Source organism: Manis javanica, chromosome 12 (assembly GCF_040802235.1).
Source record: "Manis javanica isolate MJ-LG chromosome 12, MJ_LKY, whole genome shotgun sequence".
NCBI lineage: Eukaryota > Metazoa > Chordata > Mammalia > Pholidota > Manidae > Manis > Manis javanica.
In genome coordinates this window covers 24,692,929-24,716,483 of record NC_133167.1, presented here as the reverse complement: position 1 = coordinate 24,716,483, position 23,555 = coordinate 24,692,929, and the positions used below count along the sequence as shown (strand labels likewise).

The window sequence follows — 23,555 nt, the reverse complement described above, 5'->3', positions numbered from 1 at the left end:
CTGTTGCCTCTGATAGATGAGTACATTTTCTACTTCACTTTTATTTTTTTAATGAGTTTTCTTTTTTTTAATAAACTGTTTTACCTATACAACTCAGGCCTAGATGATGGATGCTATGAACTCTCAAACTCCCTTGAAGAGTCTTTTATCCTTCCTAACACTCCTTTATGAGGTATTTTCTTTCTTCTGTGACCAAATGGTTGACTTAAAACATTTAACCCTGTAAAAGGATTATTCTGTAGAGTAGATTTTAATTGCCTTAATATTTTAAAAGAATTTATTTTTAACAGCATGGTGAAATATAATTAGCTCCGAAATAGAAGTCCAGAGATCCTCGTCCTTTCCTTACTCTGCTAATAACCAGCTTTGCCGCTTGGTCAACTCACTCCACCTCCTTGGATCCCAGCTTCCTCAGTGGTGAAAGAGCAGTTTGTTGCCAACTATCTCTAAGCTCCCTTTCATTACAAAATTAACTACATCTATTACTTTCAAAAAGTGTGGCCCCACCAAAGGGCCTTAAATCATCCCTCCCATTAGAAAAGGGTTGTTTGGAGAATTTAGGGGGAAGCAGCCCTGAAGGTTTTGAGAGAGCACAAGACCCCTCATCACATGCCCCACGTTCCTTCCAGTGCTCAGACAAGTCGTGCCTGAGGACGCCTTCCCTGAAGAAGAGAGTTTCAGATGCCAACCTAGAAGGCAAAAAGGACTCTGGAATGCTGAAATACATCAGACTGCAGGTATTGGCACCTGGATCAGAAACGGTCACGAAGCAATCATTGGGAGTGGGCTCCAGATGTCCCCGTATTTGAGACATGTGATGCCAGTTGGCACACGGTTGTCATAAAGTCCCTTTAACTGTTGGTGCGTTGTTCCATACCACCAGTGTGCAAGAGAAAAAATTGCTTCTTGCTAGACAGCCATTTTCCCTAGAGACAAGGCTTGGGGAGCTTGGCTGGAACCCTGACTCTTCCTACTTGCCCCCCTCCAGTGAAGCGAATATCTCACCAGTGTGTGGTGGTGACATGCACAGGTCTTAGAATGAGGTGGTCTGTGTTCAAATTCTACATCTGCCACTCTGGCCCTGGGACCTTGAGAAAGTTACTTAATTTCTCTGTCTTTATTTGCCTTATCTCTAAAATGGGAATTATAACATTAGGCCCATTTCAAAGGATTATTGCATGGATTATAGGAGAGAGTATGCTTACCTACTTATTCAGTGCTTGCTTGATACATTGATATATTGTTCTTACAATTTAAGCTCTGTATTATAATACATTTCCCCAAGGTGGTAAAAAGCTTTTCCTGTTTTTTCTGAAAAGTATTTGAAATGACAGTTAAAAACCTAGACTTGCCCAAAACCTATCTTTATCACCTAAATTATCTGAAATAATGAATTAAATAGGATTTTGTAGGCTAATCTGGAGCAATATACATAATGTATAATGTTTCAAAGGGAAAATGACATCCAGATTCACTGGCGTAGAAAACTAACTTTCTGAAAGGAACTCCTTTATAATTAGAGGCTGCTCAAAGTTTCCAGTGGAAATCAGCTCCTAAAGGAAGGAAAATAGGATGCTTTGAAAGTCTATCAAGACTTTTAGCACAAAGATATATGGGCTGGAGTCTTTCTTTTCTCATAGAGCTGTACTTATTTTAGAGTTTATTCCTTAGGTGTTTGCAAAATAGTTTTTGTGGTGAAAGCTTTATAAAATTAGCATGATTTTTTTGAATTACACACCAACTAACAATGCATAAAGCTTATTATACACCGTGCCAATAAATATGCCCCACTTTAGAAAGTATTTTAAGGTCATTTAAGGAAAGCAGAGAAAGGGGACTTTATACTTACGTTTCAAGAGGAATACAGCAGTCAGTGTTTTTAAAGATTTTAAGACCTGACTTCCATCTTTTTCCAGGTGATGAGCCTGTCGCCTGCTCCCTTATCTCTGCTAATCAAGGCGGCACCAATTCTGACAGAGGAGATGTACGGAGACATCCAGCCAGCTGCCTGGGAACTCCTGCTCAGCATGGATGAGCACATGGCAGGGGCGGCAGGTAAAGAAAGACCACCTGGGACCCTGGTCCTGCTGCCGCTCATCCCAGTGTTTAAACAAGAGAGAGGTACATCCACTCCCTTTTCACTTATAGGTCAGATTGACAGCAATTGCTAGAACTCTAGACAGAGTTATGCATTATAGGGAGGCAGGCCTAAGTTCTGTGTGCACCCTTTCATTTCACCATGTAGTTTACACAACAGCAGTATTTCTCTCCCAATTGGCAAATTGTCGAGAATGATTTTCCCCACAGCCTACATTTGCACAGTATTTCACAAAACATAAAATTCTTTGTGTGTTGTGATTACCCAGATTTACCATAACCTCTTACCATTAACTTTATTAGATCTTATGTGAAGAATGTTCTATGTGTAAATCACAACAGCAAAACAAGTTTGTTGAAATTTAAGTGACATATCCAAAGCCCCATAACTGTAAAATGGTAGATGCAAAATAGGGGCTCTTCAGCTTTTTCCAACTTTTTGTACATATTCCTTTAATTTTATATGGTTATTTTAATCACAAAAATGCATATGGAAAAATTCAAAATAATGCAAAAGTGTATGAACTTAAAATATCACCCTTTTTCCAGTAACTCCCAGTCTCTTTCCCCAAAGGCAACAATTTTAGTTTCTCAGGAATCCTAGGGTACACTTTGCACATATATGTACCTAAGTATGTATCTATATATTACATGTTTCCTTTTTCATACAAATAGGACATGCCATAAGGACTTTTGCACTTACCATTTTTCATTTGTATATAGGAGAGCTTTTTTTTTTTTTAATTTTAAGAGTTTATTTGAGCAAAAATCTATTTGAATCAGGTGGCAGCGAACCAGAAGTGGTTCACTCTGCCAACAGGAGCTCAGGGAGAGACTTTTACGGAGAAAAGGTAGAAGCAAAGCTAAGCAATAATTGATTGGCTGGAGCTTCAATCCTAGTTGGCTCTTTGTGACTGCTTGTCCTTAGTGTTCATAACCTTAAAGCATTTACAGGCTTTGATTTTGGTTTGCTTATGTGGACTGCTGTGGCATTAGAGCCACATCAGTCTAATAGTTTCCTTGTTCAACAAATTTAACAATTGCTCCCTTTTGGTCATTCTCCCATACATGAGAGACTGATCAAAACTTGGATATTAGCACCACTCTCAGTTACCATCAGAGTTAAATTGCTCTTATCTCATTATGAAATTCACAGGTTATAATGTTCAGATCTGTGGGAGGATTGTTTCTGCTCTTCACCTTGTTTCTGCTTCTCCAAGCCCAGTGAGACCATCTGATGTATTGCTGAGCTGTGAACATGCATTTAAGACCTTTGAGAGAACATAGCACACCAAGGAGACTTCAGTGATAACTATTAGGAAGATAGTACCAAGAGTCTAAAGTATACTCCTTCTCTAGGGCTCCCATGTACCAAACCAGTTGGTATCAAATAAATCAGAGACTATACCTGTTTCAGCCAAGTGGCTTGTTTGTTAAGTTCTTTTCTTTGCTATAATACTAGAGATGTTGATGCAGGTGCAGCAGGGGAGATTTACTATGGCACAGACTCCTAGTTCAGCCTATAAGTAATCCAATGTCATTCTATGACCTAAAAGCGTCTCAGCAAGAATATCTGCTATTATACAGCAATGGCCTTAGCAGTAGAATCAGTACTAGTTGCCAGAGTTAAGGAGCATTATCTTCCCATGGATTAACAGAGAGAAAAACCAAATAGTGACAATGCAAAAGGAATAGAGGTTTCATATTGGAGATGAAGATCATGATCCATGATCTTGAGGAGAGATGTCTATCTCAAGATGCCATCTGCTTCTGGGAAGGAACCTCTTAAGTCAATTTTAATTTTAGACCTCTAACAGGTGTGCAGTTCCAAGAGTTTAGTGGAGCCCTTTTTAATTGAGAGATGTGGACCCAAAGTTTGAGTACTGAAGTTTGTCTGCTGTCTTGGTAGTGAGGAGGAGGACCTAGCATGTTCCTTTCCAAGGAGGTTTAAGGGCTCTTTGCTCTTAGGTATAACAAATCAGAAGGGTGGGGGAAAAAATTGGAAATACTAGTTTAGAGAGTTGTAGCCAGATATTTGAGGTAACTAGAAGAATGAAGGATCCAGTTCAGCATACAGATATACAGCAAAACCTCAAAGACAATGAACAGGACTAGAATCTGATATTCATAAGGTATGTTATAATTTCTTACTGAAACAGAGTTTTTTCCTCTACACTCACTCTCCTTTCTATCAAACAGAATCACAGTATGACTCATTTGTTTGCAAAATAAATCTAGTCTCATTAAACTTGGCCTGATTATTTACATAAATGCAGCAAGGATAGTGATTGAAAATATAGGCTCTTTTTATTTATTTATTTCTAAAATGAATACTTGTCCCAGAAAGGTAGAAGAGTAGAAAAAAATAGTGACTATGGAAGGAGAGAACTTCTTATAGGCTCTTTTAAAATATGGTTACTAGAACTTTCATAAGGAATCTTAGACTGGACTTTAAAAGTTTCTCCAAGTTGAGAAACCAAGCCAAGAACTCACCATCAGACTTTTCCTGAATACTTATAGATTTGGGTGAGTTCCTCTCTTGAGGTCCCCAAGATATGTTGAGGTTCCTGGGCCTGGTGGGAAGTAACCTTCCATACTCAACTGGTAAGGCTATAGAGAACCCTGTAAACACAGTACCAGATCAGTTTTTCCAAGGGGCTTTTATTGGCCCCATAGAGTCAACATTAGTTTCTTACAACATTAGATTTTTTGCATACTTATTTAACAATGCTTCCCACATAATTTAACATACCAAATAAACCTAATTAGTTTAACATCTCTCTTTTTCAAGGTGAGAAGCAAATTCTTTGATACTCTCTAAGGGCCATTTGGGAAATCTCAAAGTTACTTTGAAGTCAAAAGGGTTCATTTAGAACTTGATTTTGATAAGTTGTCAAAATGTCGAAAGGTTTGAACATTTCATTAAATAGGATCTCACATCATTTTGAAATAATAGATACATATTTAACAAAGTGACATCAGAAGATACTAAAGGCAAATACAGAAGGTTAGATAGTTGTAAACAAAATTTAGCTTTTGTAATATTAAGATTGGATTTTCTTAAGTAATCGAAGACCTGATAAAGGCAATATAAGGCACAGTAAATTATTTTCATAAGACACAAAATCTTTGCTTTCCAGGTAGATTAACCAAAAGGTTAAAAAACACCTTTCACAATATTTTATTGAGAGCAAACCAATAGTCCAAAAAAACTTTGTCCTTTTAACAGAGAGAAAACCAAATTCTAATCTTGTACCAGTGTCCAACATTAAAATTCATTCGTTAAAAACTTAAATACATCCATTCCAACTTCAGTCAGCTTAAACACACATAAAATTTCTTTTCTAAAATTCATTTTCCATAAACATTCCATAACTTTTTTATATCCATTCAGATTTTTCCTGTATTTTTTTTCTCTTTCTCATTCTGGAACAACCAGTCATTCTATTTCCCTTACCTAACTTTCACCCATATTATTTCTAAGTAGCTTTAATTATATATATTGATTAAAATTCTTAACCCTTAATATCCCTTATTAGTGAAAACTACGAAGTAAGCAACTGTGGACTATTTGTTATACTATCATTTTGTGTATTGACAAATTTATAAACACATTTTATAATTTCTGGAAGTACATCCTTCCTCATAGTAAATTTTTCAATGTGGCACAAAAACATGTTTACTAAAAGACCCAAATATCTTTAGTTTCTATGTAAAAGGAAACCAGAAATGAATCAACCTATATTCAGTAATTAAGGTTTCAATATTTTATCTTATTTGGAAATGATCTAGATATTCAATGAATATCCATCATTTAATTTATCTCAGTATAAATTTAAGGTTTTAAGTTGCCAAAAAGATTTTGGAAACTATTTAAGTAAACATACCATAAAGCATAATTATTATTGAAAAACATACTTGTAAACTTTCATCTTATTTACATATATTTATTTACTCTTAACAATTATGTTTAGATTATTCATGAACATTTCATGAGACATTAAACAACTAACCATTATCTTAAGTTATCTTTCTTGCTAACCAATTCTATAACAGATAGCATGAGCTTATTTGACTTTCAGTAAACCTAAGTAGAATTAAAAAGTAATATATTTAATGCTGATAACTCTAAAAACATGTCTGTTTTGATTAACCAAATAAACCTAAGCTAGCTTTTATTTACTGAAAATTATCCTAGATCACATGAACTTGGAAAACACTTGGGTTAGTTTCTATGTTTCTGAGACTATATCTGATTTACATAAATGCTTATTTGTCTTCAAGCCAATTAAATAGAGCTATTTACAGGTGATAACACCCAGAGGTAGAAAAATATCACACATCTATAACATTCATACATAAACATACAGAAAGATGTAGAGATCCTATAGCTTTCACCTTAACATTTTAACCATGAGACAGGTGCAATAATGTGCAACTGACTACTTTATTAACAGATCTAAATAGTTTTTCTGGCAGATAAAGTTCAGCTTACCCAACCAGAGGCTAAAGATTTTACTAATATTTGTGGAAAAGACTTTTAAGATTTTTCATTAACTTAATTTCCCAAATAGCTCCTTCCTTTTATTTTTTCCTGATGAGAAATACCTCCCTGGAGTTGCATTTCAAGAGATGACTCTGGGTTCCTAGAGAAGACCACATAGAACATTTACATCTCAAAGGCACAAAAAAGGGTGTAAGTTTCTCCAAAGAGGAACTTTGTTTCCTAAATCCAGATATTTTACAATGTATGCAAGCCTTTTGAGATGAATAGGGGAAGTTTGGGGATTGATCAAAATGATAGGTGGACTTTGATTTGTTTTTAGAACCACATTTCTGTTCTTATAAAGGCTTAATTTGTTAGACAAGCACAATTGTTTTTAGTTTCTCAAAAAATTGGGCTGCAACCTGAATATCAAGAGGCTGACTTAGCCATCCTAATAATGAGAATAACTACATTATTCTCAATTTGCTTCTTTATATCAGGGAAAAGATCTTCAACTAAGATGGAAACTAAAGATCCCTATGTTCTAGACTTAGAGCTGTGTTTTTTTAGACTGTTTTAGCAATTCCACAATGGCTTCAGAATGTTTTTCTTTCCCCCTTGTTCCATGGTTTCATTTCAGCTTAGAGAGAAGGCCAAAAAGATTCTGAATAAAAGCTTAAAATTTGGCCAACTTCTGACCATAGAGCTACTTAAAAGAAAAGAAAAAATCCCTTCAAATACCTTGTCAGGTTTCAGCTGGGACAAACAGTAATATTCCTGTCAATATAAAACAATCCCATGAATACAAGAGGGGCCCCCAAAGAAGATGCAAAAGATACTATCCTCCCAAGACCCAGAGATGCTTCTAACAAAGTTAACCCCCCAAGAGGAGACAATTCCCTTGAGAACTGGCAACAGCAGGACCCTAGCCACAAATGGAGTGCAGCCCACATTTCTGCCCAGCCATATTTCAGGGTCCCCCAACCTTTGGTAGTTGCCAAACCAAGTTCTCAGTACCCAAAATGAAACAAACAAAAAAGCAATAGCTGTCATGGAGAAAGAAAGGATTGATTCCAGCCTGTTGCTCACTTAAATGCTATTCTGCAATCAATGTCTTTATAAAATATCTCTGTTCATATTAAAGCTCAGATTTTTGCTTCTCCACCAGATATTTCTCAGAGATAGCTGCGAGTCTTCAGAGAAAGACATGTTCCCCAAATATAGGACAGGCATGGCAACTTCCATGGAAGATATGAAAAGGTGGGCTGGGCTTTAAGAAAAGCTAGAAGGAAGAGAAACAGTGTATGTGAAGCCACGTGGGTTATAGAAATGCACTGGCTCATTTGGAAAACCTGAGGAGGAGCTGTGACTGGGGCGGCTTCTGTAGGAGGGTCACCAGTCCATAATATTAGATAGTATGTGGAACTCAGACTGTATGCATTATCTGACTTGATCCTTATAACAACCATTTTATAGATGAGCAGTCTGCAAATCATAGGGCTGGAAGGACTTATCCAAGTGCCCACACCTCAGAATTAGCAGAGCCATGAAACCAAACCCAGATCTTCTGACTGTATATATAGATGCCCTTCCCATACACCACATTGTGTCTAAAAATAAAATATGCTTCAGAAGTGTGTAGTACTTTTCATGTTACAAAACACACTCTTATACATTATTTTATTCAAATAACAAATGTGGAGGCAGGTGTCACCATCATCATCACCGGCATCATTGACATTTTACCAGTAAAGAAACAGAGGCAAAAAGAAGTGAAGAGTCTTGCCCGAGCTCACACAGCAGAGAGGTTTCAGAGCTGGGACGCAACCCCCCTGTTCTACCGCAATAGCTTGAGCACGTTTTAAGGACCCGGGAAAATGTACAAGAGAAATTTTAAATTACGTTTTTTATGATTGAACCTGGATCACCCATCTATGCTATGCTTTTGCCTTGCTATTCATTAACTTTGTAATTTATTATGGCCCCTGACCTTTCTCTCATTGATATTTGGCTTTTTCTAAAACTAAAAGACAACAACAGTGGTTTTTTATGATTCATGAAATCTCTTTTGGCTTCTCAATCTCTTTTATCTCTCAGAATAGCAGAAGTTTCTAATGGAGTGTACATGTGGATTTTATTTTTAATATAACTAATGTAACTGAGGCAGTTTTTTACTGGACATTTCTATGTACTGTCCTAGGGTTACTATGAGATGACTCTAGCCATTTCCAAAAAAGGGTATTTCTGTATGTATTCCCTTTTTGCATTTGCTTCCTTGGAATTCATTCTTCACTGTGAGCCAAAGAATACTTTGCTTTGAGTGAGTTATTCTGGTGAAACGTCATGCTGTCGCTGTCCTCGCACAGGATATCAGAAGACTGTGGGTGGCACAGAGGGTGATGTTTGGTTTCTAGTGGCTGAAACAAGGTTTGCTTTTGCCAATGCTGGTGGCTTTGCACAATCAACTCAGGTGTCATTTTCAGGAGCTAGGGACAATTTCCTCCATTCCCATCCCCAGAATCAAGAAAAGTTGAAAGATGAGTAACTGATGAATTGTTGACTGTCACTAGCTGCCATGTTCCTACTGTGTGCGGTTAAAGTCCCCGAGGCCGTGTCCGACATGCTGATGTCTGAGTTTCACCACCCAGAGACGGTGCAGAGGCTGAACGCCGTCCTCAAGTTCCACACGCTCTGGAGGTTTCGCTATCAGGTCTGGCCCAGGATGGAGGAGGGAGCACAGCAGATTTTTAAGGTGAGGGATGTTTCCCACATGGGAATTAGATTAGCAAACATGACCCAAGGCTTATTTAAATCCTTCAACCTCAAATTGCCAGTGTATGGCCAAAGAGATGCTTGTTTATTTCTCTCTGATTATATAAGAAAACCTAACTGATACATGAAGGAATGCTTTTCAAAAGAAAATGAAACATACAGGAGGGTGGAGTAAGAGAATCAAGTTCCTATGACCTCAAGATCTCACTACCATCTCAGTACCATCCCTAGACGGAAGCACATAAGTTTGGGTTATAGTCTTCCAGACATTTCTCTGCATGTATACAGATGGAGGGTGAGCAGTTTAACACAAATTGAGATCATATAGCTGAAGCCCTTCATTGTATTAATGAATAAACTGAGGCCCAGAGAGGTTTGTTCTGTGCTCTGTAACATTATGTCATGATTATATTTAGACTCATTATAGCTTAGTTTCCATCTTCCTCATCTCCTTTTCTGAAATCAACTCACAGATTCCACCTCCCAGTATAAACTTCACCCTGCCCTCGCCAGTGCTTGGAATGCCATCCATTCCGATGTTTGACCCCCCGTGGGTCCCTCAGTGCAGCGGGAGTGTCCAGGACCCCATTAATGAAGACCAGTCTGTGAGTAACAGGCACTTCCTTTCCCATATCTTCTTGCTCGATGCTGTACATGTAAGAGAGAGGAACAATGAATGTATAAGGAAATTTGTTCATTCTTGTTGTAAGAATTTAGTAACAAATAGAATCAGCCAAAAAAGACCTTCGTTCTGGTGAATAGAATGGAAACAACTAACATCTGGTAGTAAGCATTTTTAGACCTCCAAGCCAAAACAGCTTTGTTTTATAATCAAAGGAGTGTTCATCTTATAAAACTACTAAAAACATTAAGCATTGATTTCTTAACCAAAGGTAGCACTTTTGCCTCTATATATTAAAAAACAAATAGTTCATTTAACTTAAAATACATAAGCAGCCAGAAAGCTAATGAAATTGAGCCTGGACAAAAGAAAAGAACTGAGTCGGCAGCTCTTGTTTCCTTGTTTGGACCTTTGTCTGTTCTTCTCCTTGACCATTAGTCCATCATCACAATACCCTTGGAGATCCCCGGATGCTATGCTACTCTGTATATCACTGCTCTACATAACATAGTTCATATAATAGACAAGAACCAAAAATGTGTGCTTTTATAAAATGAGTCTTCAAAATATGCCTTCTTTACCTACTGAATAACATTTTTCTAAATTGCAAGACTAACGTAGAAAATTTAGAAGACAAAGCAAATAAAAAAAAAAACAGAAAAAGAGCACATTTCTTTACACAAATCCATGATTATTTCCTTACCCAAGTTCCCAGGGGATTTAGGGCAATTGGTATACCAATAGTAAAGATTTTTGATACATATCACAAAGTATCCCCAGGAATGGTAAACAATTTTGCCTTCATATATTAGAAGAGGAAAGTGTCTTCTTTATTCACATTAACTTGTATAGTTTTTTTAATGCCACTTTAAATGGCAAAAAACAAAGTTATTGGCTTTTTTATTCACACTTCATTAAAAAGTTAGTTGGATATATGAAATCAGGTTGAACATTTTTGCATATCATACATACATTTTCTAGGCATGTATAATTTTCTTTGCAAAACTGTTTGAACTCTATACCCATCAAAATATTTCAACTCTTCTGCATACAGTACCAATATATCTGACAGTTTCATGCCAAACAGAAAGGCACAACTTGTTCTTTCTCCAAATACACAGTAATTCTGACAGCTGAACCACTGGCTTCAGGATCTTTGGTTTTTCTCCCACACAGGTGATGGATTCATTTGAGCCAAACATGTTCTCTCTCCCAGCTTCACAGTGAATTTGAAGCCAAGTCTGATTCTATATCCAGTTTTCTTTCTCTCCATCCACAATTTTGACCTTACCTTATTATATTAAACCAACCTAATTGCTGGCTCTGAAAATGAATTTCCAAATGCCCTTCATTGCTATTGTGTCACCATCATAGGAAAGCCTTAATCTTGTGTTTGATCTTATGTTAAGGTCAGGCAAAAAGGCAGCTTCTATGATTTATTTTTATCCTTCAGAAGAACAACCAACACCTCTTGTCTGTCTCTAAACCCTGTGTGGCCACTGGCCAAGAAAGAGATGTAGAATTGCTATTGTATGTAGACAACACTTCAAACTGGTGGTGAAGAACTTCAGTGATGATTTTCCTGCTCTGAGACCAGTGACATTGTCCCCAAAGCTCTTAAAATTTGTCTCAGCATAAGCATCATGATTAAAGCACAAATAGAATAACCATTTTGCAGAGTGAATAATCTCTCCTTTATTTTTCCATATCCATTATGTCTTTCCAGCTGGAAAACAGGGTCAGATTTTACGTTCAGCCTTAGTAACACTATTAGCTCTCATAATTTCCATTCAGTAACTTTGTTTCTACAAATATTGTTAAGTGCTACTGTATTTATGTACAAAAATTAAGTTTTTATAGTGTGGTAAATACCTAAGATACAAAAATGAAATAAATGACATAACAAATTGCTTTATATGAGAAATAGATCTCTTTTGTCTTCTTTCCATCATTCTGACTTTCTCTTTTATTAATTTTATGAAGTAAATGTCATTCATTTAAAACTAGTTCAAAAATTTTTAGAAATAAATGAAGTAGTAACATTTTTTATTTGATTTTAATGTTGAAAGGGTGTATCATTAGTATCACATCAAATCCTAAGGATAAAAATAGGATTTTTTCCAGAAATTCTTGAAGAATTATTGAGTGAAAAAGAATAGCTTAGATATACACAACCTGGAAAGTTGGTTGAAAAAAACCCATACATTTGTGTAATTCACTGGAACAGTCTTAGCACTTGTGACGTTGCAGAAGAGCTGCTGTTAAATAAACTCACCTCCATCTCTTCATAGAAATCTTTTTCAGCCCGGGCTGTGTCCCGCTCCCATCAAAGAGCAGAGCACATCTTAAAGAACTTGCAACAGGAGGAAGAGAAGAAACGTCTTGGTCGAGAAGCCAGCCTCATCACCGCCATCCCCATCACCCAGGAGGCCTGCTACGAGCCCACGTGCACACCAAACTCGGAGCCAGAGGAAGAAGGTGCCCTCTACCCGTGGAACTGCTTAGGGGACAGAGTGACGGGAAAGGGAGAGACTTGCTTGGAAAGAAACATTGACAATTTTATGTGACATGAGATGATATGCTCCCTCTAGCTGTGTCTCACCTCCTGACACTGTCCAAAGGAAAAGTTGTCATTTTCTAAACGCTTAGAGTTGACCTGTTTACAGAAGGGGATGTTACCACACTGAATAAACCAGTGTGATGGCCCAAGCAGTAACTGTGATTCAGGGAACAACTGAATCCGGGGTATGTGTTCAAGTAAAAGCAGTCAATCTTTCCCCATTAAATAAGGGGTTAGTCCACTATCTACTTTCAACCTTTACAAGTACAGGCCTGGTTGGTATCAGAAAATGATTTACAAGCCATTCTAAATTCAGTGATTCTCTACCCTGCTTTGGTGGAATCTTTGGGAGGAATTTTCTGTCTTCCTGTAAATTGTTTTTTATTTCTCTTCCTAAGTACTCTCTAAATTACTTAAGCCTGTGCTCTGAGAGCACTGTACAGTTGTGATGTAAGGACAGCTATAGTTGCAGTGATGATAACCTGTTTGTTATAAAATCAAAGTTCACATTCCCCATTTTCTTTGCCAGTAGAAGAAGTCACCAATCTGGCATCCCGTCGACTGTCTGTCAGTCCATCCTGTACCTCCAGCACTTCCCACAGGAACTACTCCTTCCGCCGAGGGTCAGTCTGGTCGGTGCGTTCAGCCGTCAGTGCTGAAGGTGTGTCCTCTTGCAAATATGCTCTCTGTTCCTCCTGATGTATGTTTGGAAACATTTTCCAGTGAATATTATTATCTCACTTCACTATACTATCTTCATTAAATAACTTGTTTCACAACGTGAAATTATAAAAAATATTAGGTTGAATGATACTCTAAAAAGTATTATTATTGACTTTACCCATCAATTGTCCTTTCATACTTGGCTCTATTTTAATTACATCACATGGAATCCTGTGCTGAGGGTTTGGTAGGCATTATTCTAGGCAGTTAACAGTTTTCAACCCTGGGTATACATTACAATCAGCTGGGGAGCTTTACAAAAATGCCCCAGACACACCCAAGATCAAATTGGAATCTCTAAGGTGGGACCCACACATCAGCATTTTTAAATCTATTCAGGGGATTCTAGTATCTGACCAAGACCCCATAGAATGCTTTACAATGCTGTTCTGGGATACAGTAGTCCCTTCTTATCCATGATTTTGCTCTCCAAGACTTTTTCAGTTTCAGTTACATGCAGTCCTGAAGCAGATGATCCTCCTTCTGATACATCATCAAGTCCATGTTAGTAGCACTATGTCACAATGCCCACATCACTCACCTCACTGCATCTCATCACATGGACATCTGTCATCTCACATCATCATGATGAGAGGCTGAGTACAGTATGTAATAGTTATTTTGAGAGAGAGACCAATTCACATAACTTTTATTACAGTACATTGTAATTATTCTTTTTTATTATTAATGTTAATTTATTAAAGGTACCTTTATAAATTAAACTTTGTCATAGGTAGGTATGTATAGGAAAAATATAGTATATGTATAGGAAAATACATACAGTTTCCAGCATCCATTCACAAATCTTTAACGTATCTCTCACAAATAAGGGAGGTGGGGCGGACACTGTGATTTAACAAATTATGCTGGGAAAACATCAAAAGACCAAAGTTCAGGCTACTCCTGCAGTAAATCTGATCCCAAGGTGGAAATGTAATATTCTTCAGTTCCAAGAATTTAAGAAATATGTTTCTCTAATAATGAATAACTGGAACTCACTGCTTCACGAATATACAAATTTCATCACTGATTTATAAGGTTGTCAAAAAGTGGTGCAGAAATCAGTGGTTCTCAACCCTTGGCTGCACAACCCTGGGAAACTTCAAAAATGACTGATAGTAATTAATCACAATTTATGGGATGGGATTCAAGGCACATCTGTATTTTTTTTAATAACACCTTTATTAAGATATAATTCACATACATAAAATTCAGCCTTTTGAAGTGCTCAGTGCTGTGGTTATTAGTGTATTCATAGAGTACACAATCAACACCACTATCTAATTAGCTCTTATCTACCACTTCCCTCAACTCCTGACAAGTAATAATCTATTCCTTATTTCTATGGAATTGCCTATTCTACACATTTCACATAAATGGAATCATACAATATGTGGCCTTTTATGACTGGATTCTTTCATTTAACCTAGTATTTTCAAGGTTCATTTGTGTGTGTCATATATAAATTCTTCATTCCTTCTTATTACCAGGTTATGTTCCATTATAGGGATATATCTCATTTTATTTGTCAGTTCATCAGGTAGAGGATGTTTGGTGGTTTCCATTTTTTTTGGCTATTATGAATTATGCTGCTATTTGCAGTTATGAACAAGCTTTGTGGAGAAAATAGTCTATTTTCAAAAGTGACTGTATCATTTTATATTCCTGCCAAAAGGTAGGAGGGTTCTGATTGCTCCACCAAATAATCTTGGAAATGAAGAACAAAGTTGAGGACTCACACTTGCCAGTTTCAGAACTTAAGTACAAAACTGCAGTAATCAAGATTGATGTTAACATAAGGATTGACATAAAGATCAAGGGACTAGAACTGAACTACCAGAAGTAAAACATTGGATTTATGTTGGTTTCATGTTTGGAAAGGGTGCTAGGAACATTCAATGGGCAAAGAATAGTTTTTTCAACAAATTATGCTGGGACAACTAAATAGTTGTGCACAAAAAATGTTAAGTAGACCTTGAGCTGAGAACTGTTGTTACATTAGAATTACAATTCTGAGAAAAGCACCCCATTTATGCCAATTCTGTCTCCCCCTTCAGATGAGGAGCACACCACCGAACACACACCAAACCACCATGTGCCTCAGCCCCCACAGGCAGTGTTCCCAGCATGCATCTGTGCAGCCGTGCTCCCCATTGTTCATCTCATGGAAGATGGTGAGGTGCGGGAAGATGGAGTAGCAGGTACAGTTTTGACTAGTAAAACCATCAGTAACTCCAACAAAATACTTAGGCTGTCCAATAGCGTGCTCTTGATGATATGAACTCCTGATCATGTGTTGAGTGGTTTTATGCATATATTATAATTACAGATTTGTAGTACACTGTGCTAACACTATTGCTTTCCCCATCTCCTCCTCCCACCAGCTTTACAACCCAGAAATTGCATGTAAAATAAGTTATTTGGCCCAGGAGCATTCTTTATGACCAGAGGACAGAACGACACTTATGTGGCCACATGGAAATCAAATAGTAATTTTGGCCACCTTAGAAATCTTAGCTATTGACTGGGCACCACCAATGCCACCTCTCCCACTTAAGTGCCTTCCAAGAGGTACTACCCAAAGAAAATAATTGTCAAGTGAAATGAAAAGCCAGGGGTAAAGAGGTGTTACATGTGTGATTATATTAATATAACATTCTTAATGTTATTTTAAAAAACGCTTGTGAGTCAATAATGATTTTCTGAAACCCCAATTAGAAAAACAGGTAAAGGATATAAACACAATTAATCCAATAACATCTATAAACAGCATTGTTGCTTAAAACAACAATGAAATCTTACATTTCAGCTAAAAAATTGCGAAGAGCATTTTAAATGAAAATATCCATAGTTGGTAAAGATTCAGGGAAAAGAGGATCCTCTTCTTTTCAGCATCTTGCTAACGGGTATGTAGAATCCAATACAAGCATTCTGGAACAAAATTTCATGATATGTGTCAAAAACCTTAAAAATGTGAAAACCTTTGACATAGATTTTGACTTCTAGTAGTTTCCTGAGGCAATTAGGAGGGCTGTGTAAAGGTTTATACAGATGCTGTACATTGTACATTATTTAAAGTAATAACAAATACTTGAAAAGGGTTTGAATGTCCAACAACAGGCAGTTAGTTCATTGTGGTACCTCCATGTAACAGCATCTTATGCACATTAGACATAACATTCTAGAAAAATATTAATATAAAAAGTGTTCAATATATTGGTAAGTAAAAAACTGAGTACTAAAGAATACTTTCTACAGGGTATTGTTTAAAAATATGTGCAAATATATATTTCATATATATAAAAGGACACACTCCAAAATGCTTGCAGTTGTTCCTATGATTGTTACACTCACCAGTCTTATTTTTCTGTATTTTCCTGTACTTTTCATAGTTTTAAGCATTAAATTGCCCTATTCAATTAGAATAAAAGCATTATAATGGCAATTTTGCAGCCAATTTCAACCTAAGAAAAACCCATACCTATTTTAATTATCTATGAAAACACATGAAAGCTAAAGCTTACATTTATATCTTTTAATATTTATTTATATAGCTCTTAATTTTAATTGGATAGTTAGTTTCTGAAGCAAACAATTCGCATCATCTAAAATATATGCTGAATAATAAATTCATGCTAAATTCTATATTCTGAGCTTGGAAAAGTAAGCTAATTAAACCATGTAGACTGCGGATCACCCAGTGCTTACCCACCGCTCACTTTTACCCACCTGCTTTCTTAGATTGGACATTTATAGACAGTCTTAGCCTGACCACCTTTCCCAAATAAGTAGTACTTTGTTTCACATTGGGAATAATTTATTCCTAAGCCATCCTTATCAGAAATGGAAGCCTAATTACTACTGGCTCAACTATTTTATCTTGCTGAAGGAGATTCTATTTAAGGCATTTGTGTGAAGAGTAAATGATCATCTCTAATTCATATGCATTCTAAACCAAAACATAGTTTCTAAAGACCAAATAATTAGTTAAGGAATTTATCTATACAATAGTGAAATATGACTCTAATATTTGCCAATGCTAATATTAGGATGATTTCCAAAACAAAGATTCACAATTATATACTTTAAAAAAAATGAGGTATAGCTGAATATAACATTGTATTAGTTTTAGGTCTACAATATAATTGTTTGATATATATGTATATATTGCAAGATGATTATCACAATAAATTTAGTTAACATTCATCACCACACATAGTTATTCGTTTTTTTCTTAGGATGGGAACTTCTAAGATCTACTTTCTTAGCAACTTTCAGATATACAATACAGCATTGTAACCATGCTGTACATTAAATCCCCAGGATTTATTTATCATATAACTGGAAGTATGTGCATTTTGACCACCTCACTTATTTCCTCCACTCCCTACCCCCTGCCTCTAGCAACTACCAGTCTGTACTCTATGAGTTTCGTTTTTTTTTTTTTAGATTCCACATACAAGTGACATCATACAGTATTATATTTCTCTTTGTGACTTTTTTCACATAACATAATATCCTCAAAGCCCATCTACATTGTTGCAAGTGGCAGGATATCCATCTTTTCAGGCTGAATTAGATTCCATTGCACATCACAAATGTGTTCTTTACATAAGCAACGCTAATACCTAAAGACCATCTTATATATATTTTTTTGTTACCTTTTCTTTACAGGTGAAAATGTTCAGACACAACAACAAAGAGAACAAATAGCCACCTTTCAATAGAAAAAGAGATCACAGAATCTTGTTAAGGCACAAAAAAACTAAATTAAAACTTAGTAAATTGTTTAAATACTTTATCTAATAGGTCTATCTCCATCTTAAGAGAAATGTTCAATTTCCTTTCTCCTCTAAAGTGAGCGCTGTGGCCCAGCAAGTCTTATGGAATTGTCTAATTGAAGATCCATCAACAGTTCTTCGACATTTTCTGGAAAAACTGACCATCAGCAATAGACAAGTAAATTCCTCTTTCTTTATAGTGCAGCTGTGTGTCTGTGTGTGTGACCACTGTTAAAAGTGAGCAGTGGACTTTATATTGTGCCATGCTCACAATATCAATGTCCTCTGACACTTAGCCAATGAGTACTTTAGATAATGATCACGATGGACAATATTAAACTTTGCTGTTTTCTTTCAAATGTCTCCATTAGCTGGTGCCTCTATATGTGGATGGTACACTGCTAATGATGACTCTAGATCCCGAAAGATTCTCAGTCTTTTAAATAAGGAGTAAATTCAGTATAAAGTTTCTATCAGTAGGCACATTTGTTGAATTCTGATTGCTCTGTAGTCTGTGATGCAAGTAGAATTATTAGAATATGTTGAAACTTTCCATTAATCAAAGATGCTAACTTACCAGGCCACCCTGTAAGAAAATAATGCCAAATAAAAGTAATTTTCTGAGTAATAGCAAAATACATTTAGGATTAAAAATTATTCGTTCATTTCTGTGTTATGGTCCTGTTTACTGGAAGATTAGGTTTATTTTCTGGAAGGTAAGGCTAATTACAGACATCTCCATTTACCCTCTTGGAGGTAGCTTTATATCTTTGACTTGAAACCTAGAAAGTAGAACTATGAAGTTCAGTCAGCGTGATTTGTTTAATGGCTTCTCAAAACAGTTTGGCTCACATTTCCATCACACTTGGCAACCATAGCATAGCTGAGTAAATATGCAGATTTCCAGTGATTTGCCAGTGACCTATAGACACAGTCTAACCTTTTGTTTTTAAAAAATTTTGACTGACTGCTGCTCAGTGGTTTCATAGGTTAGTTTCTAGAAGAAGGTGTTACAGTAGCTTAAATACTATTTAATGAGTATCACACATACTATATTAAAATGCTGAACGTAATAGAAATCAATATGTGGGCAAAAGTAAGAAAATTTTCACCCCACTTGCTTTTCAAGAAGTTAATTTTATTTCCTACAGTATGACAGCTGAATGAGACATAGAAATTCTGTTCTTCCTTTAGGATGAGTTAATGTACATGCTGCGCAAACTTCTCCTGAATATTGGAGACTTTCCCGCTCAGACATCTCACATCCTATTCAACTACTTGGTGAGTTTCAGGCTTCAGTAGGTTAAATGTTCATTTCCAAGTGGGAAGGAGGAACATTAAAAAAAAGGTCTTAGGAGATTTTTTTTCCATTAAGTCTCCATCAATTATGTGACTGAAGGTGAATTGTCAGCTAAATTACACCGCCAGCTAAATTCACCACTGTTTGTATGAGGAATACCCACCTGGCACAATCCTTAGCATACGGTGGGTGCTCAGAAGTGCAATTTCCTGTCTTCCTGTTAGCGTTGTACAACTTCCTTGTGTTCATTCTTAGTTCTGGCTTTCTATTGAGGAAGCGTATATATCACTTCTAGTCATTTTTCCCCTTTTCCTATCTCAGTTTAAAATACACTGTTGTTGCAAGTGGCAGGATATCCGTCTAGGATATGTGCTCACTTCGGCAGCACATATACTAAAATTAGAATGATACAGAGGAGATTAGCATGGCCTCTGTCCAAGGATGACATGCAAATTTGTGAAGCATTCCATATAAAAAATAATAACAATAATAAAATAAAATGCACACACACACAGAGATAAATGTTACCCTAGATGAAAAGTATTTGTAAGTGCTTTTTCCATGGCAACTATGCTTTAAACCATTCTGACAGCTCCTTCCTGAACCCTCCAGAATTTGCTTGTTTTTTCATATTCTCCTCTTTACACCCCAAATGAATATGTAGTTTTGGGACCATTGGCATGATGCCTGTTCTTTGAAATTGCACCTTCATCCAGGCAGACAGATGGCTAAGTGAATCTCTCTGTGGGGAGAACTTCTCCTTTCTCCCATACTTTCATCAATCTTCTAGCAGGTGGGGAAATAGAAGACCTATCCATATGCATCTGCAGCAAAATGATAAATTTAACTTGGACTACAACTCTAGTGTGCAGAAGAAATTTGTAATTCCTTTCTCTCGTCTATGACTGATCTGGTTTTTCCTTTTGAGTGCCCACCTGCTGGTTGGCAAGGGAAAAAATATAAATAAGTGTCCAATCCAGTTTTAAGTGCAGATTGATGAAAATATATAAATAGTAACTTTGGATAGTGTTAAGTCTCTCTTGACTAAAGTACTTAGTCTCCAGGAATTCTCCTTCCTTCCAACCACTTTTATCTAAAAACACTCTGTGGAGTCAGGGAGAAAAAAGGCCTTTGTTCAACATTCTACCCCTTGTCAAACCTTTGCTCTGGCCCCTCCCTCTGTAAAACAAAATGAATGCTCTTTTTCTGGCTGGTTGCTGGATGCCCAGCTGGCAGAAGAGAAAGTCAATGGGTGCTGTAATTAAGGGCCTGTCTTCTCTCTGTGGGGTTTGCTCAGAGATTGAACTTCAGTTCATACTGGTGCTGTAGACTTCTCTGAGTTCTGGTTGTGAGTCCCATATGGCTTCAACCGGCCAGAGCATCCTGCTCAGGGACAGCAAGCCTCTGGCAATTCTATCCAGAGAGTTCTCAGCCAAACTTTCTATTTCTTGGTCCTGTCTACACCACACAAAAAAACAAAGGTAGATTATCAGAGCCAAATATCAGGGCCTCTCTCAGTTTACGTATGTGTCCTGCCAAGTTTACATTGCATCCAGGTGGTATCGAAAGGCTCTGAGGTAAACTCCTGTCAGACACCCGAACAGAGACTGGTGGCAAAGCATGCCTGCCCTCCCCCAGGTCACTGGGTAGGGAAAATGCTTACTGGGACCATTGCTCTCCTTTGTTCTTTAGCCCTGGGACAAGAAGATGGATATTTCATTTCCCTTCTGCCATTCTGTCTTCTGTCAATTCCAAATAAGCCTTAATGGTATACATAAGTCCTCCCAACTAGGTAATTGATGAGCTAATAGAGAAAAGGGCTGGCAACACTTTGGCCTTGATGTATAATCTTGTTTTGCATGAATATAAATTCTAGTTTGTGCTTTTCTGTCTAGACATTTATCTTCCCCCCCAATCCCAAGCACATGGATGCTTTGGGTAGACTAGGGAAAGGGTCTTTACTCAGAATGGCAAAACAGTGTAGAGCAGAGTCATTTTTAAGCCATAACTCTAAATATATCTTTTTTTTTTTCTAACTATTACGGATGTGTCTGGTGGGGAAATTGAAGACACTGACCTGTCTCTTCCACACTTTGTTAGAGATGTTTAAACCCACTGCGTAATTTGACCCAGTGATCTTCAACCTGGGATATGAGCACATCTGGGGGGTATGTGAAGCCATTTGAAAGGGTTTGGTACCCAGATATTTTTAAGGGAATAAATCTCCAAATCCTCAACTTGCAGATATGCACTAACACTTCTTGAGCATGCCTGCCATCTCAATCACCCTTCTCCTACTGTACAAGAGAAAGGTCCATCCCAACCATTCCAGACATCAGTAGGCTGCATTAATAGGCATGCAAGACAGATTCAGAAGTACTGTCTGAGTCTTCAGGAAGCCTCATTTATGATTGATCAAGGCACCTGAGACCCATTGGACTTCCCAACTTTTCCTCCTTTATGGATTTCTAATAGGATTAGGTCTGGCCCTCATCCAGGGTTCAGCCTTCAGAACCACCAGAGCAGATTAGGTTAGCAACACTGATTCTTTCAATGTAACTAGAAAGCTTTCTAGGATAAATTTTTAAAGAAACAATGGATAAAAATCATGGTTGGGGGGGACTTTTATATTATTTCTTTCTGATTTTGTTGTGCATTTCCTTTTCTTTTTTTCTTCTTTTGGTATCATTAATCTACAATTACATGAGAAACATTGTTTACTAGGCTCCCCCATCATCAACTCTCCCCCACATATCCCATTACAGTCACTGTCCATCAGTGTTGTAAGATGCTATAGAATCACTACTTGTCTTCTCTGTGCTATATTGCCTTCCCTGTGCCCCTCCCACTACAGTATGTCTGCTAATCATAATGCCCATTTTTCCCCTTATCCCTCCCTTCCCACCCATCCTCCCCAGTCCCCTTCCCTTAGGTAACTGTTAGTCCATCCTTGGGTTCTGTGAGTCTGCTGCTGTTTTGTTCCTTCAGTTTTTTCTTTGTTCTTATACTCCACAGATGAATGAAATCATTTAATACTTGTCCTTCTCCACCTGGCTAATTTCACTGAGCATAACACCCTCTAGCTCCATCCATGTTGTTACAAATGGCAGGATTTGTTTTCTTCTTATGGCTGAAGAATATTCCATTGTGTATATGTACCACATCTTCTTTATCCATTCATCTACTGATGGACATTTAGGTTGCTTCCATTTCCTGGCTATTGTGAGAAGTGCTGTGAGAAACATAGGGGTGCATCTGTCTTTTTCAAACTGGGCGGCTGCATTCTTAGGGTAAATTCCTAGGAAGGAATTCCTGGGTCAAATAGTATTTCTATTTTTAGTTTTTTGAGGAACCTCCATACTGCTTTCCACAATGGTTGAACTAATTTACATTACCACCGGCAGTGTAGGAGGGTTCCTGTTTTCTCCACATCCTTGCCAACATTTGTTGTTAGTCTTTTGGATGGTGGCGATCCTTACTGGTGTGAGGTGATATCTCCTTGTAGTTTTAATTTGCATTTCTCTGACGATTAGTGATGTGGAGCATCCTTTCATGTGTCTGTTGGTTATCTGAATTTCTTCTTTGGAGAAGTGTCTGTTCAGATCCTGTGCCCATTTTTAATAGGATTATTTGCTTTTTGTTTGTTGAGGTGTGTTAGCTCTTTATATATTTTGGATGTCAAGCCTTTATCGGCTATGTCATTTATGAATATACTCTCCCATACTATAGGTTGCCTTTTTGTTCTATTGATGGTGTCCTTTTCAGCCTGATATAGTCCTACTTGTTCATTTTTGCTTTTGTTTGCCTTGCCTGGGGAGATATGTTCATGAAGAAGTTGCTCATGTTTATGTCCAAGAGATTTTTGCCTATGTTTTTTTGGAAGAGTTTTATGGTTTCATGACTTACATTCAGATCTTTGATCCATTTCAAATTTAATTTTGTGAATAGGGTTAGACAATGATACAGTTTCATTCTTTATATGTAGCTGTCCAGTTTTGCTAACACCAGCTGTTGAAGGCTGTCATTTCCTAATTTTATGTCCATGGCTCCTTTATTGTATATTAATTGACCATATATGTTTGGGTTAATATCTGGACTTTCTATTCTGTTCCACTGGTCTGTGTGTCTGTTCTTGTGCCAGTACCAAATTGTCTTATTACTGTGGCTTTGTAGTAGAGCATGAGGTTGGAAAGCATGATCCCCCCTGCTTTATT

The 23,555-nt window shown here is 37.1% G+C and overlaps 1 protein-coding gene and 1 non-coding gene across 19 annotated transcripts in view; both read left to right on the top strand.

Moving 5' to 3' along the window:
- The window catches only part of UNC80 (unc-80 homolog, NALCN channel complex subunit), a 211,550-nt gene that overhangs the window by 119,641 nt on the left and 68,354 nt on the right, over positions 1–23,555 (top strand). For 11 of the 18 annotated variants that reach the window (XM_073218177.1, XM_073218174.1, XM_073218173.1 and 8 more), the window contains 9 exons: positions 630–737; positions 1,917–2,121; positions 9,154–9,335; positions 9,829–9,960; positions 12,269–12,455; positions 13,067–13,198; positions 15,318–15,461; positions 18,119–18,219; positions 19,236–19,322. In XM_073218177.1, coding sequence (XP_073074278.1) covers positions 630–737; positions 1,917–2,121; positions 9,154–9,335; positions 9,829–9,960; positions 12,269–12,455; positions 13,067–13,198; positions 15,318–15,461; positions 18,119–18,219; positions 19,236–19,322 — 1,278 coding nt within the window. The remainder of the gene's footprint in view (positions 1–629; positions 738–1,916; positions 2,122–9,153; positions 9,336–9,828; positions 9,961–12,268; positions 12,456–13,066; positions 13,199–15,317; positions 15,462–18,118; positions 18,220–19,235; positions 19,323–23,555) is intronic. The other 7 variants (XM_073218179.1, XM_036990761.2, XM_036990759.2 and 4 more) reach the window with 3 other exon arrangements.
- On the top strand, positions 19,711–19,817 carry LOC118966989 (U6 spliceosomal RNA). Its single transcript, XR_005053748.1, has one exon. It is a non-coding gene; the product is annotated as a U6 spliceosomal RNA (small nuclear RNA).